At 44.7% G+C, this 14,486-nt stretch overlaps 1 protein-coding gene across 2 annotated transcripts in view; it reads left to right on the top strand.

The window, feature by feature from the left end:
• The window catches only part of LOC146201952 (putative 4-coumarate--CoA ligase 1), a 39,665-nt gene extending 27,423 nt beyond the window's left edge, over positions 1 to 12,242 (top strand). Inside the window, exons 4-11 of one of the 2 annotated variants that reach the window (XM_084587874.1) lie at positions 1,811 to 2,004; positions 4,069 to 4,240; positions 6,054 to 6,225; positions 6,736 to 6,836; positions 7,774 to 7,918; positions 10,014 to 10,271; positions 10,783 to 10,942; positions 11,793 to 12,242. In XM_084587874.1, the coding sequence (XP_084444000.1) occupies positions 1,811 to 2,004; positions 4,069 to 4,240; positions 6,054 to 6,225; positions 6,736 to 6,836; positions 7,774 to 7,918; positions 10,014 to 10,271; positions 10,783 to 10,916 (1,176 nt within the window). In that variant the 3' untranslated portion in view covers positions 10,917 to 10,942; positions 11,793 to 12,242. Of the gene's footprint in view, positions 1 to 1,810; positions 2,005 to 4,068; positions 4,241 to 6,053; positions 6,226 to 6,735; positions 6,837 to 7,773; positions 7,919 to 10,013; positions 10,272 to 10,782; positions 10,943 to 11,771 lie in introns of both variants that reach the window. The other variant, XM_084587875.1, reaches the window with a different exon arrangement.
• Positions 12,243 to 14,486: the final 2,244 nt, after the last annotated feature.

The following is a 14,486-nucleotide window of genomic DNA, read 5'->3' as shown; positions in this document are numbered from 1 at the left end:
TAACACAATTCTCCGAAAAGGCGTGTAGCTCATCCATCGAAATTACTTTTCACCCAGAAAGTCCGAAGGGGTTTATTATAGTGAACACCGAAAAACACTCCGACCAATGTTCAAAATCAAAAGCACAACCCTCATAAAAACAAAAGTTTAACCCTTAATAGTAACGCACACTCCACTTTCATGGTGGGAAGAGAGGGAGACAAATTATTTACTTATAGTTCTCCCATGTACTCTTGAGAAGGAATGAGCTAGGACATCATTACTACTCGGATATCGACACCCTCTCGAAGCACACACACTTCATTGCAGAAAGTGTGCACTGAAAGCCAGATATTTTTCTTATCGTGTATCGTACATTTATCCATACCATTCCTTTATCGTGCAATGAGACCCAAAATTTAGTTTTTCCATGCTCTGTTCTATGCGCATTCAATTTTTGTCTCCAGAAATAAAATTAATATCATAAAGAATACAAGTAGGGCCATAGTTTTCGCATAGTTTTTTTTCTATGAATCAAGCAACGCTCAGTTCTCTCGCTGTTTCTGACTTGATGGGGCGCCTTAATGAAGCCGTGCTATATCTAAAAAACAAAAACAAATATAGGGAAAAATTTTAATGTGCTAATACATGCGTTCTCTTATATTCTTTTGAATCTCTAACTACATACAAAAAAAAAAAGCAGCAAAAGCTGCGAAACATATTTCGAGATTCCGTGCTTTATTCAGCGAATCAGACAGTATACATGGCCAATCCACTGTTTGTTTCGTATCAAATCAATGGGCGGATGTAAGAAAACATATGTTACGTCAGCGTAGCCATTTTCTCCGAGTGAGCACGAACCCTTGGAAATCTAGCTTTACTTTGAACGTAAATATGCTGCGGAAGATCAGCAGCGCCGCCACGTTTGAATAGTTATCTGGCTTCCCAGCACTTAACGGCCAGGCAGTGGATCGACACTATGACAGCGAGCGCTCGGAGAGGCATTGATATGTCGTTTTGTTTTTATGGCAGCATATCGCGCCCTTCTACCCATAAAAGCGCTCGCCTTTCAAGAGGGTCCGCTGCAATTTAATTTACAAACATAAAAACACCATATTCGAGAGATCCTAGGTGGAAACTTTTCGAGCGCATCGCTATTGTATCTTTCGATATCACTTCCGGCTGAGTTACCTCCACTGAAAGATGTAATCCTAAAGTGCGAGAGCACGTGTAAGCCACAATAATAAAGCCACTTAGAATGAAGTTATCTGAATTTCAACTTGGTTCGCATTAATTAGTTTTTCCACAGAAATACGAGGTGTGACACACACACACAAAAAAAACGAGACTGGTCCAATAAATTATTGTACTTAGAGAATCAGTTCTCGGTGACATTATCACCTTCAGAATAGTCGCCTTCAGCATTCACACACTTCTGCATTCGGTGCTGCCATTGCTGGTAACAGTTCTGGTACAAGGTTTTTGGAAGGCCCTTCGGGAGATTTTCCGTTTTTGCCTGAACCTCTTCAACTGACGTAAAATGGGTGCCCTTTAAGCAAGATTTACTTTAGGAAATAAAAAAAAAAAAGTCGCATGGAGCCAAATCATTTGAATAAGGAGGATGTTCCATCACAATAATGTTTTTACTAGTCAGAAACTGCTTGACAGATAGGGCCGTGTGAGCGGGTGCATTGTCCTGGTGCAACAGTGCATAGTGCGGTCGGACATCCGCTTACGTAGAGCCCCAGCTACACCTGCACAGTAGCTCCAAGAAGTGAATCGCGATAGTGGTCACGAATTGCGCGATGCTAAAACACTACTGCCTGTGCAGACGCTGGTGACATTTGGCGAGCACGAAGGCATGGTTCGCTTCTCCACGCTGAAAGAGTTCCAGGCCGGCTACTCGGCTGCTGGCATTGATCCACGTGGTGTATTGGCCATCTTGTATTCGAGTGGCACAACCGGTTTGCCCAAGGGCGTCATGATGTCTCATCGCAATATCATCTCTCAGCTCCTTCTGTCAGGGTAAGCGCTCCTCCTGGTATGCTCGTGTGGCGATGTGATAAGCTGAGCTACCCCGGGATAGAAATGTAAATCTATCTTTATATATACAATGAAATCAGAAAAAACCGCGACAATTTTGCACAGACATATATGAGCATAAATCAAAATTTTGATTCCAGGAAAAAACAATACAGACTACCAAAGCTGAGAACAAATTACGGGGGGCAAAGCCTGCGATCCCAAATACCCATACTTTTGAACAAAAATAAGGACCTTGTTGCCGTTATTGAACGGCATGCATCACTTGGTGTATTTAAACGTACACTGAACAAGATGTGGAACTAAGTGTTGTAATTAAAACTGTCAGCGATGTCAAAAATTGTTTAGCAATTTTTGAGTGCCTGTTACTGTTGTTGTTGTTGTTTTTTTTTTCATTTTTTAATTTTTTCAGCTTGTTAAGTGCTTCTTACTGTTGTATTTTTCTATTGTATATTTGCATCTTTGAGTGGAAAAAAAAACAATTTCATCTGTACCGCGCTGTTTCCCCTGTGTACAAATTGTATGGGGCTCTGAACCTGGTCATGGTACAAGTACGCACCTTTTTTTTCGGGATCCTTTAGTTTCTGTGTAAGGAAGCTAAGAATAAACTTCACACTTCAAACTTCAAACATGCTAGCTCTGTCGGAGGGAATGCTGTACATGGAACCCTCCCCACCAAAACTTAATGCAGCTGCACTTGAAAGGACTTACGTAAGCATTATGTTTCGAGGCATCATGAAACGTCTTTTGGTGGAGCTGCTCTTAATTTTTCTCTAACGCTATCCCTCAGCAGTCGGCTTCGCTGGCAGCTCAGAACTCAGCGGCTGTCCTCGGAATTAAAATACCTGTCTATGAGACTCTCATACGTACTAAATTTGAGCGTAATTGATCTGTTTGAGATTCCCGCTATAAATTCCTGCTAACATTTCGAGGCTGCGCTGCTGAATTTTTCATTATTGGTTGACCGCGTTCTCTATAATGGTTGTGTATATATATATATATATATATATATATATATATATATATATATATAATATTGTTTCGAAGAGAGCCACGAGCTACAACCTTGCCCCGGCACCCACTGCCAGAAGAGACATTATCTAGAATTTAAAACTGTCATCATCAATATTGTACAAAGGACAGTCACTCCTGTCTGTAACTGAAAAAAAAAGCCACATATAGGCATTAACGTAGAGAAAAAAGTGCCCCATTTTGTAACGACATCAAGCGTTGTGAGCACATTATTTCATAGAATACGTAAACAGAAATAATGTCCTCACGAAAGTAGATTTTCGCTAGCACCCCTCACCACCAGTTTCAGTGCTTGGAGATAACTCAGATCTCATGGCTGTACCTCATTATTATTATTTTTTTAAGAGCGAATGTTTTGGCTCGGTTGTCTTCAGAAATGATACAGATGTACGTGGTTTGCTAGAAGAGGCTGATGATTTTAAAGAAAAATCACAAAACGTACCGCACAGTGCACTCATATTGATTTTCTCATCTCGTTTGCACTTCTAGAGAGTTGCCAATCTCATTGCTGCGAAAACAGCTCTAGAAACTTGATTTCAACATGCTTGATTTCCTTAGAGATAGCACGCGTCCGAGAGGCTCTTTGACTCATAAGCGCCAGTAACCAATTCTGAGCGTAAGCGACACAAAATAACTAAATAATTTACTTGACTAAACGCGTTTTTATCTTTTTCTTTACGAATCCGTAAGTTCAAGTTTATGAGAGGTCTTCGCCAGGCCTGCGTGTTACCCCTGCATTTATTCTTGCTTAGGATATCGTCATTATTGCTTGCTGTCATTTGAAGCAAAAAGAAGAAAGAATGTGGCCCAAAGCAGTTCACTAACACTTTCACAGTGGGAATGGAATAAATATAATGTTCAGTTACAATTGCGTTTCCAGCTATGGTAACTACAAGCATTCGTAAATATTGATAAAGTTCGGTAAAAAAAAAGAACACATGTTTGGATGCGGCGCCATAAAAAAAAAGGGCTCTAAGATATATTTTTAATCACCTTTCCAACCCTACTTTTCAGGGACGACGGGGTGCGCCTCATAAGGGGCAGCGACACGATGCTCGGCACTGCCCCATTCACGCATGTGTCCGGTCTGTGGCTCTACAGCACCTGCTTCACGGTGGGCGCCAGCGTAGTGGTCACGGCGCTCTATGATCCGGAGAGCGTTCTCAAGTCGATTGAAAGGCACAAGGTTTGTACACTGGCAAGGATTCAAGCTATTACACAGGTTAGAGGTAGGTGTAAAGAGTGGAATGGTATGAACAGGTTGACAACCACCGAGACGCGCTGGTTGCACTACGGTGGTTTCCGTTCTCAGCCGAGCAACATGACTTAGCGCGCTGGATAAAAGCCGTAATATGCTTATATTCGCGGAACTGAAGTCCTTGATAGTGTCAATATCGTGTGTGTGACAGCCACATACCTTAACTGGTACCCTATTGAACCATTTATTAACGATCCGATGAACTTGATGTACTCCTTGGAGTAGGATGCGATTCAGCAACTCGAAAAAATTGGTGGGAAGGCGAAGTGGTGCGCCAAAATACATGCCCAGCTATGGAGCTGGCGAGGTTTCTTTTAAAGACGCACCGAATACCCACCAGGGTGAGGTGCGGGCGCTGAACTCACTCCGTTAATATGGCAAGGGGCGTTAGTGCGGTCTTTAGATGGCAATGGAAGCGTTCTATTAATAATAATAATAATAATAATAATAATAATAATAATAATAATAATAATAATAATAATAATAATAATAATAATAATAATAATAATTTGTTCACAGGAAGGCAATGGCGCAGTATCCGTCACACTTGTTTCTGTGGACACCTGAACCGCGCCAAGGAAACATTCTAAAACTTCACTTTACAGGGTCGGTGCGTGGAGGCTAAGGTCAGCGAACAGAGATGACTCGAACTAATTGCCTTTGGCTTGTGATGATGGTAGGCGGACGTACAAATTGTCTATACAGTAAAGACGAAGGCAGCCGCGACGGTAACAGCAGAAATGCCGGGGGGCGGCACTGCTTCAAGGCAAAGAGTGTACGTACATACTACCTGTCTAAGCAGGTGAGCAAGCACATGTTGCATTGCTAGGGAGGAAGCATTCCTAAAGATCAATATGGACAGTATCAAAACATGCGTCCGGAGAAAGGTTGAAAATGTCGCAACAGGGTGGCAGTAGGTGTCCGCCCGTTCGCAAGGGGCGCATATGGGCCTCTTGTCCCAAGCATTAGCGTTAACGCGACACTACGAAGCGAAACGCCACCAGCTTTATTATGCGTGAAATCGGGGACAGGCAAGTTCTGAAGGGCATGAAAAATGTGCTTAGGAAAAGAAGCAGCCACAAATGACCTTGGAGCACTCACACAGCAATAGCCATTCAGCTGCAGTAGTCTTGCATATGACATCCTCGAGTTGATGTCGGTGACTTTCGCTGGTTGTGTCAGCTCATTGTTTATAGAGGCTTTGAAGGAAGTTTTGGGAAATCCGATAGTCAAGGCAGCAGCCAGAATCACGTGGACATTCGCTAGGAGCCTCTTGAGGCACAGCTTTCATAGGAGAGCGTCTTGCACCGTGTAGGCTGTAGTATGCCGCGAAGCTGGGTTAGTGAATTTCGCTTGCGGATTAAGATAAAATCTACTCACTGGTTCTGATGAACGGCTGGGCACGAGCTCTGTCCCGTCTACACACTGCAATAGCACTCCCGTTTCCCACGCTAAGTATAGCAACACAAAATACAGTCCAGGCGGATATCGAGACGCTATAGTCTGTAGTCAGCTAATAAAGCACTGCTTTAAAAGAGGCTAGTTGGTCGTTCATGCTGACGTATGGGCATGCTTAAACGAATACACAAACGACAATAAATCCGTTGCTTTGTGTCGCCTCTTATGGCGGATGCCATCAAACTGAGTAAAGAGAATCGAGCCACGGTTTCAGTGTTTAAGGAACGTAAACGCTGCTCAGGACCTTCAGCTTGACGTTTTTCTTTCTTTCGCTCTCTTGCAGGCCACGCTAATGCTCCTGTTTCCAACATATGTCCAGAAGATGGTGCAATGCGTTCATGTGGACAAGTACGATGTGAGCACTATGAAAACGCTGCTCGTTGGAGGGTCGACCACGCCAACCACAATGGCGAAGGCCATTATCGACATGTTCAAGCTGAAAGCATTCCGCCATGGTAACGTGCTGGGCAGTTCTGTCATCTGCCTACTGCTACCGCTGTGCCTTTTCTGGCTTCATTCATCAGCCACAAGTTGTTGCAGTTAGAGACTGTGCGGCGATATTTTACTTACGTTTATAGTGTACTTATATCTTAATCGCTCATGTTAACAGGGACAATTAGTTTTTGCAAACCTCCTCAAATATCCTCTCCCTCGCCTGCTTTTTTTTTTCCCCACAGTTAGGTACTTACTTTCTCATCTCAGGTGCATATTTACTTCGTTTCTGTGTTCTCTAAACTGTATTGCACTACTCACGTTAGGTAATTTTTGTTTTGTATAATGGCTTACCAATTTCCACTTTAAGGCGTGATGGATTAATCTAGCTAAAGTTTTATTGCTATTTTGGCATCACGGAACAGCACGTATATTGTCGTGTTGGAAGGATGCGGAGATGAAAAGTGTTTTCGCTAAACACATTTTGCCCTTAAAATTCTAACTTTTTGTCCATCATTCTTTTTCGGTATTAGTCTACGGCATGAGCGAAACATGTGGGGCTGCCACTGCCACCGACATAAGTATTGATGATTATGAGAGCGTTGGAAAGCCTGTTCCCATGTCGCATATCAAGGTAAGATACAACTTTTTGCTGATGCATTTATTCGTGTAGTGCACGCTCCTATTTCATTTTGCAACAGGACTAATATGCTTGAAAGCTTGCTTTGGTGAGCGCCATCCCGCTGAAGGCCAAAGGCCTCTCCATATCTTTACAATGAACCCGTTCTTATGTCAGCTGCGCCCATATAATCTCCGCCGACTTAATCTCATTCGCCCATTCAACATCATACAGCCTCTTATACGTTTGTCTTCTCCTGGAATCTAGTCATTTACTATTTGCGACCATCGGTTATCTTCCCGTCGCATTACATGATCTGCCCACGTCTAGTTCTTGATTTCGACTAGAATCTCATCCACTCTTGTTTGCTATTTGACCCACTCTGCTCACTTGCTCTATCTTAATGTTACACTTATCATCTTCATTTGTATAGCTCGCTCACGGTGGGAGACTTTATCAAGAGCATGCATGGTCTGAAACTCGCAATTTATACCTGTTATCCGGGAGGAGTTTGGAGCAGTTCTTGACAATCCCGACGACATGGTCATGAGACAGTGGCTTAGTTTCATAAACTTCTATCGGGTTGGAAATATCGTTGCGGGTGACGTCCACGTCATTTCTAACTTACTACAGCGCCCACAATATCGTGCTCCTTATAGTGAATGCGAACAAAAGAAACAAAAAACAAAGTCGCAGTGAACAAAATAAGGTATTTGAAATGACCAACAAAAGCATTTTCAGTGGTTTGAAAAATAGCCAAACAGTCGTTGGTGCATATAATGCGAGACAATACTGACCATGGAAGGATTGTATATCATGCTTGGAGGTAAAGTGTTAGAGTTGCAATGTTTTCATCTTATTCCATACATCCGCTCGTGCTATGCGACCTGCGGTTTAATTCACGTCTTGAGGTTTATCTATCTTATGATGCACCCTTGCTTCTCCCGCTCAGTTAGTCGACGTGCAAACCCGTGAAAAGCTCGGGCCACGACAGCCCGGTGAGATCTGTGTGAAAGGCCCGTTCTGCTGCCTTGGCTACCTCAACAAGCCTGAGGCGACAAAGAACCTCTACGACGACGACGGTTTTATTCAGTCAGGTGCGCTGCCTTTCTATAGCATCATTGTGAATGCACCACTGGCACACGGGCCAATGCTGTTTTCTACTCACTTGTCCTTAAAGAGTCCATGATAAAACGGCTACTTCGTCACTGGCTGTACGACCGATATGAAACACATAGTTGGTACTCGGGCTAGTTGCTGACTCATATTTTGTATTGAACAGCGCAAAGGAGACGTTGGGCGAGAGTGCCGTTCGTCAGTTCTTTTGCAGTGTTCCAAAAAAAAGTTGGACGCCAGTTTTTGTCGAGTCACTGCGACAGAACTGCGAGGTAACGGTTCTTCCCGCAGTAGACCCTAAAACTACGCCCACACAACAGGTTTTCCGACTCCTCCACCATATTTTATCGTGCGGCGGTAAAATTAAAGGTATCTTCATGCTCCCAGGCACCAGCATATCTACTTTGAATAAAATTTAATGCAGCAGAAAGGTTACTCGGCGGCATCGATGTCGGCGGGAGCAGAGGTGCGATAGAGTCCATGGCTAGCCAGGTCGAGAGGCTCTCGTCCTAAGCGATAGCGATGCGGCTTCTATTTAAGAATTCCCGTCTTCGTCGTCAGCTTCTAAAGAAAGTTATCCTTCTTCGCAGCAATCAAATTGCGCAAACGGGGGATTCGAGGCTTATCACTGCAAGAAGGCCTAAATATACAATAAAATTGAAATCATGCACCTACGGATAACAAAGATTGCATTTATGTCGTACAATACCAGCAGAGCATACCGTTCAGCTTTAACAGCGTAATCACTCCGCGCTCAAGTAACAGGTTTTTCATTGTACGGGGTCTGTAAGGTCGTCAACAGTGTATGTTTTCTCGAGTTTTCTTTTTGTGTGTGTTTATGTTTCCTGCCGTTTCGGGCAGCCGGCCCGCGAGGCGCGCGGGCGGAGCGGCGCCGTACCCAGGGAGGGGGGACCTTTTTCTTGTTTTTGGGTTACAGTGTGAAGTGTCCCTGCTTGTGCGCGGTGTCTGTTTTGTGTCTTTCTTGACGGGCGAGGGGTCTCGCGCATTGAAAGGCACTCTGCCGTTCTGTGTTCGGCCTGGTGGTTAGCGCGCGAGGCCCCGAACGCCGTCGGCGGACCCCTTCGAGCGTCCGTTTGGTGTTGTTTTTCTTATTTTGTATGTGTAAAGCGCGGTCGTAAATCTAGTGCGCGTCCTCGAGAGTGGAATGCCAGTGGTGGAAGGGCCGGGGTTGGGACGCTTCGGCGAACTGGACCTCGGCTACGATTTTCCACGAATCTGTGTGAACGGGGGGGCACCAAGGACGTTTCGCGGGAATGGAAAGCGCGCGAAAACCAGGAGGTGCGATGGGTGGCCCGGGGAGTTGCGGCCCGAGCGAAGGAGAAGACAGACTGTCCTAAGCCAGAGGGCGACCCAACTCTGTGTTTTATTTGTTCTTTTTCTCAACTATGCTGTGCTTGTTCATCCATCCGACCTATTAGTTTAATTAAATAAGTTTGTTAATTTAATTCGGCCCATTGAAATTCTTTCGGCGAAGCAAGGAGACGGGACCATAACCAACGAGAAGAAAAAAAGAAGAAAAACTTCAAGAAACATCTTTAGAAGTTTACTGGGTCCTTCACTCTTATGGTGAACGCTCGACCAGGTGGTCGCTTCCTTACAAAGCACTATTGAAGAAGCAAAGCGGCGCAGGCACACATCTGAAAGTGGGGCTTTGCGTGGCCTGCTACTTCGCTTTCATGCTCGGCCGGGTCGGACATATTGGGGCTTCGAAGAAAGCGACCACGCACTTGCGCATTTACCCTACAATATGAAGGCCCACAAAATTACCGAAGGCACTTCTTCCCTTTTTTTACTTTTTTTTAACATTGGTATTTGATGTGGCTAAGCACAAAGGCAAGGTATAGCTGAAGCCACAAGCTCACGAGGGGACTTTTTTTTTTTAACTGTTATGAGTCGAATTGCATCACTAGTAATCAAAAATGTCAAGAATAATGCCTTCCGAGAACACTGCTGTAATAGAGTCATCGAGGCATGCTACGAGTTCTCCGGAAAGGCCACTTTTTTTTTTTCCTATGTGCGCAAAAAGCCTTGTCAATCGTGCCACTATTTGCGCAGGCGATATTGGCTACTACACCGAGGAAGGGAAGATATTTGTCGTGGACCGCATCAAGGAGCTCATAAAATGCATGGACCAGCAAGTGGCGCCAGCGGAACTCGAAGAACTGCTGGTGCAGCACCGGGCCGTCAAGGAGGCGGTGGTAGCCGGCGTGCCGCATCGAGAGTACGGCGAAGCCGCGCGGGCCTTCGTCGTCCTATTCCAGCACGCCTCTGTCAGCGAAGACCTCAAGAAGGAGCTCGCTAAGCTTGTAGCCGGTAGGCAAACTCGTGTGCACGGTACTTCATTTATTGCACCTGTTAACAAACCCGCATACAATCCTTTATACGCCATTAGATAAGAGGGAACGTTAGCAAGAACAAAATCTGCAGGTGTAGTCATCATGAGATTGCTCGAAAAAAGAAAAACGAAAGGGTTCACGCAATGAATTGAACCACGCCTTTTAAGGGGGTTACGCGTTTTTCTATATTTCTCCTTCCTTTAACATGCTACATTCTTACTGATCACAAGGAAACTGGTAAGGTAATCGAGCTTTTTTTTTTTTTCTTCTTTTTTTTTTCGGGCTAGATAAGAAAACGGGGGGGGGGGGGGGGGAGCTGGAATTATTATTACACGCCTAGAAACTCAGTCTGTAGTACACCTTAAAGAACCTCAAGTGGCCACAACTCGCCCGGATCTTCGGATCGTTTTTTTTTTCTTTGTTTTTTTTTTTTTTTTTTAGTATTGCGTGCCTTGCAATTTATATGTACCTTCTCTCCGCTTTTTCAGACCAATCAGCTTTCCATAAACACCTTCATGGAGGTATCGAATTTGTGGAAAGCATTCCAAAGTCAGACACCGGAAAAAATCTTCGAAGAGCGATGAGAGATTCCTACCTGAAGAACAAGGACGCCGGCATTTAACCTGAAATTGGGTCGTCTTCGCACCTGTAAGTGCTAGTTCGCCATTCCTAGTACTTTTGTTTCGCACAGGGAGCAGAAATCAGCTAAAACGTTCACAATGGCATTTTCTATTAGATGACCGACTTTTCGTACGCGAACGACATAGGCTGCGCTCGTACAAGGGACGTTCGCATCGGCTCGGCACCTCAGTTAAAAGAAAAAGTTCGCCAAAACTTTGCGTTTCACTCACCCGCTCATTATCGGCGCAGCGGGTTTTAACAATTCAGGCTCGCTTTAACAACGCGCTTTTCCGAGAGAGCGTCTATAGCATTCCCAGACGTTCCTGTTAAAAACTTCGAAGCGAAAAACGTCAAGCTCAGTGACGGAACGAAAAGAACGAACAGAACGCAAAGAAATCGAAGGAAAAAATGCGATGCCCCCTTTGCACAACTGCATATATAATGTAGTTTTGTCTATACTAATTAACCCGCCGGGGCGGTGTAGGGGATTTGGTGTTTGGCTGATCCCAAATTCGCTGGTTCGATACCAGCCGCAGGCAGTAGTTAAGTAGTAGCGAATTACAAAACTGCCTATGTGTTTCAACGCACGTTAAACAACTCCGGATGGTTTTATAAATTAATCCGGAGCTTCACTAGAGGATCCCTCACGGACAGTTGAAAACTTTTCTTACTTTTGGAAAATTCTCTGCGCACAGTGCAATAAATAATAGGGTTATCCTGGGGCTCTTGACGTGTATAGTTGTCATCACCTCTGACATGTGATGCACTAGTGGTAAATTTCTGGGACGATTTACGAGTGGGTATAACGCAAGTTTCTGTATAGTGCTATAATGTACATCATGAAATTATCCGGCAGCGTTTCTTTTCCCTTTTTCAGAATAACAATCTCAGAAACTCTTTGAGTCGTTCTGGCTGCTTCCTGATGACCTGCCTGCCGGCTTCTCCAAGATCCGCTCGATGTTTCTTTGAAAGCGTCTCTTTGGCAGACAGCCTGAATCCTACTGAAAAGGGTTGCGATTGAGGAAATGCCCGTTAGCTGTTGCGTTCTCGCCGATAAACTTAGCGCATTATCATTTATACCTTTAAGTTCTGATTAATGATGGACGTAGAGCGCCGATCAAACAAATAAATAAATAAATAAATAAATATATATATATATATATATATATATATATATATATATATATATATATATATATATATATATATATATATATATATATATATATATATATATTGTGTACATAGTCGTGCGCAATTTATTCACACGACAAGCCTTAGTCTTCCAGATCGCTGTAAAGCACTTTTGTATAAAAATAAACCAAAGTGGGTCATTTCGTTGCGTGTCTCTCTCGTGTTAGAACATACCTAGCTGGCAACGGCGCTAAAAAAAAGGGCGCCGTTGCTGGCCGTGGCCGCTCGGAGGCCACCAAATAGACGGCGGAACTTGGACGCTCTCCACGAAGACGTGTGGGTGGTATTACCTTTCCTGTGACTGAAAATTCCATATCATGTCGTCTTCAAAGAATATGCTTGCGATAGGCCCCATGTTCTGGGCCTTTGACGTCGCCCACACTCTTGAAAAAGAAATCCTCCGAGTTCCCTGACCATCCCCTTTCATAACGTGTGCACGTGTGGCATCACTGAGTTTCGATATGTTATATACAAAGAGTCTTTACGTTGTTTACGTCGAAAATGAATGGAGTGACTGGTCGCTCGTTCATTTAGCTAAAAGCAAGGTACATAAAAACTAATTACAGGAAAAGTATACAGGTCAGCCGTGGAAACGTGGTTATGGCTGGCTACTCTCCACTGAAGGAAATTGGAAGTAAACGAAGGAGAGGCGTGAAGAGAAAATATAAAAAAAGGCTGTCAACGCCGTCGTAACGCGGGCAATGAAGATGCCCCCGCACACAGGTCCTGCACTCGTCTCCCAAGTAGACTCTAATGTGTAGCACTAAATGTACAGTTGTACATGTGTCGTGAAAAAGTAATAAAAAAGAAACTATAAAGAGTTCGTTGAGAAATTTGAACCTTTTCGTATAACCGCTGGCTCTTCATAATATTGCACACTTTCAGTAATGCACAGTCTTTGTCAATAATATAAGTGCAAGGAGTTTCCCTCTAAGCATTGTAATGCGGCTTCTGTAAGCACCTCTTGACCACCTAAGACCGAGAAGTATACCGAGGAAAGTGTACCGAGATTTCTCGTCACCCACGAAGGTGCGAACGCTGGAGATGCGCACCGAGCCGCGTATAACAGAGCTCAAAACCAAACCCTTTCGTCTCAGTGTATTTCGCAATGACGGTATCTTTCAATAATGAACTGCTAACGTATTTCCAACTCATGAAAACAGAGCTTTCGCGTGATTAGCGAAGAAACCAAACTAGTCTGCTTAGTCGTCACCTACCTTTTCAGTGAGTGATAGTCAACAAGAACTTAATCCGCGTTTGCATGCGACGGTTCAGTAGCCGGAACATGCCGGCAAAGCGACCAATCCGAGTTTATAGTTTAGTGCAAGTGGTATTTCCTGAGCTGATTCCTTCATGCGGTATTTATTTGAAAAACTACGCTTAGATTCGAGAATTCATAAAGATAATTTATATCACACGACCACAGCCCATTGCCAAAACCCCACCAGAATACAGCACCGCTGCCATTATTACTGCAGGCGACGGAAGTACTTTAGAAGATGGCCCTGAGCTCACGCAGGATTTCCGTCAGTCGTGCACTCCGTCCTGCTACGTGACCTACCAGACTGCGTGCTGAATATGGAAGGCGCTCGAAAATCCGCGTGGTGCAGACGCGAAACATTATGATATATGCACAACTTCCATTTTGGAACAGTTCACACTTTATTATATCCCTTAATATGCGTAGTGCTACAACCCTCGCGTCCGCGCTTTCCTCTTCGTCTTCCATTCTTACCGCGGGCACCATGGCCGAAGCTATGAAGCTGCGCTCGCCAAAGCTGGTAAAGAGGTTGCCATACATGGTGCCGGGACAGGTCAGCTACACCCTCTTGACGCCTCCACCAACGATTCTTTTAAAATGCGGCTGCGAAAGTTTCGTGTAGGATGGCTCCTTGAAACGCGCGAGCTGATCCCAGCAGGCCGCATCAAGCCATTGTTACCAATGCCACCTTGGGCCGGCTTGCACGATAAAGTCTGTGGGCGATTCCTCTGCCCGAGGGATACGCAAGACAAATACACAGCGGACCGTGTAATAAACATCTTTAATCTCACGTCCGGAAGTCCATGGTGATGCGGGAGGTCATCGGGGTCGTCGTCTGGACGAGCAGGCAGCGATCCGCGGGTCGTCTCGGGCAGTGAAGAGGGCGAGGCGACAGCGTGCGCCTTCCTTTATACCCTCGCGCGGGACCGGTTACCCCGGGAACGAGTGGGGAGAGGGAAGGGTTAAGCGGCGGCGCATCGGTAGCCGCGGGAACTTTGAATGTGGCTGGCGCGGTCCCCACAAGTCCAAGCTAAGTCCAGACTTAAAGGTGTCTTTAGTGAGACCAGGGCCGGCTTGCACGATAAAGTCCGAGCTAAGTCCAGACTTAAATGGTGT

This window comes from Amblyomma maculatum, chromosome 1 (genome assembly GCF_055883805.1).
Source record: "Amblyomma maculatum isolate TAMU_Amacu chromosome 1, ASM5588380v1, whole genome shotgun sequence".
Taxonomy (NCBI): domain Eukaryota; kingdom Metazoa; phylum Arthropoda; class Arachnida; order Ixodida; family Ixodidae; genus Amblyomma; species Amblyomma maculatum.
The sequence above is the reverse complement of the archived record's forward strand: the minus strand, read 5'-3'. Positions and strand labels throughout refer to the sequence as shown.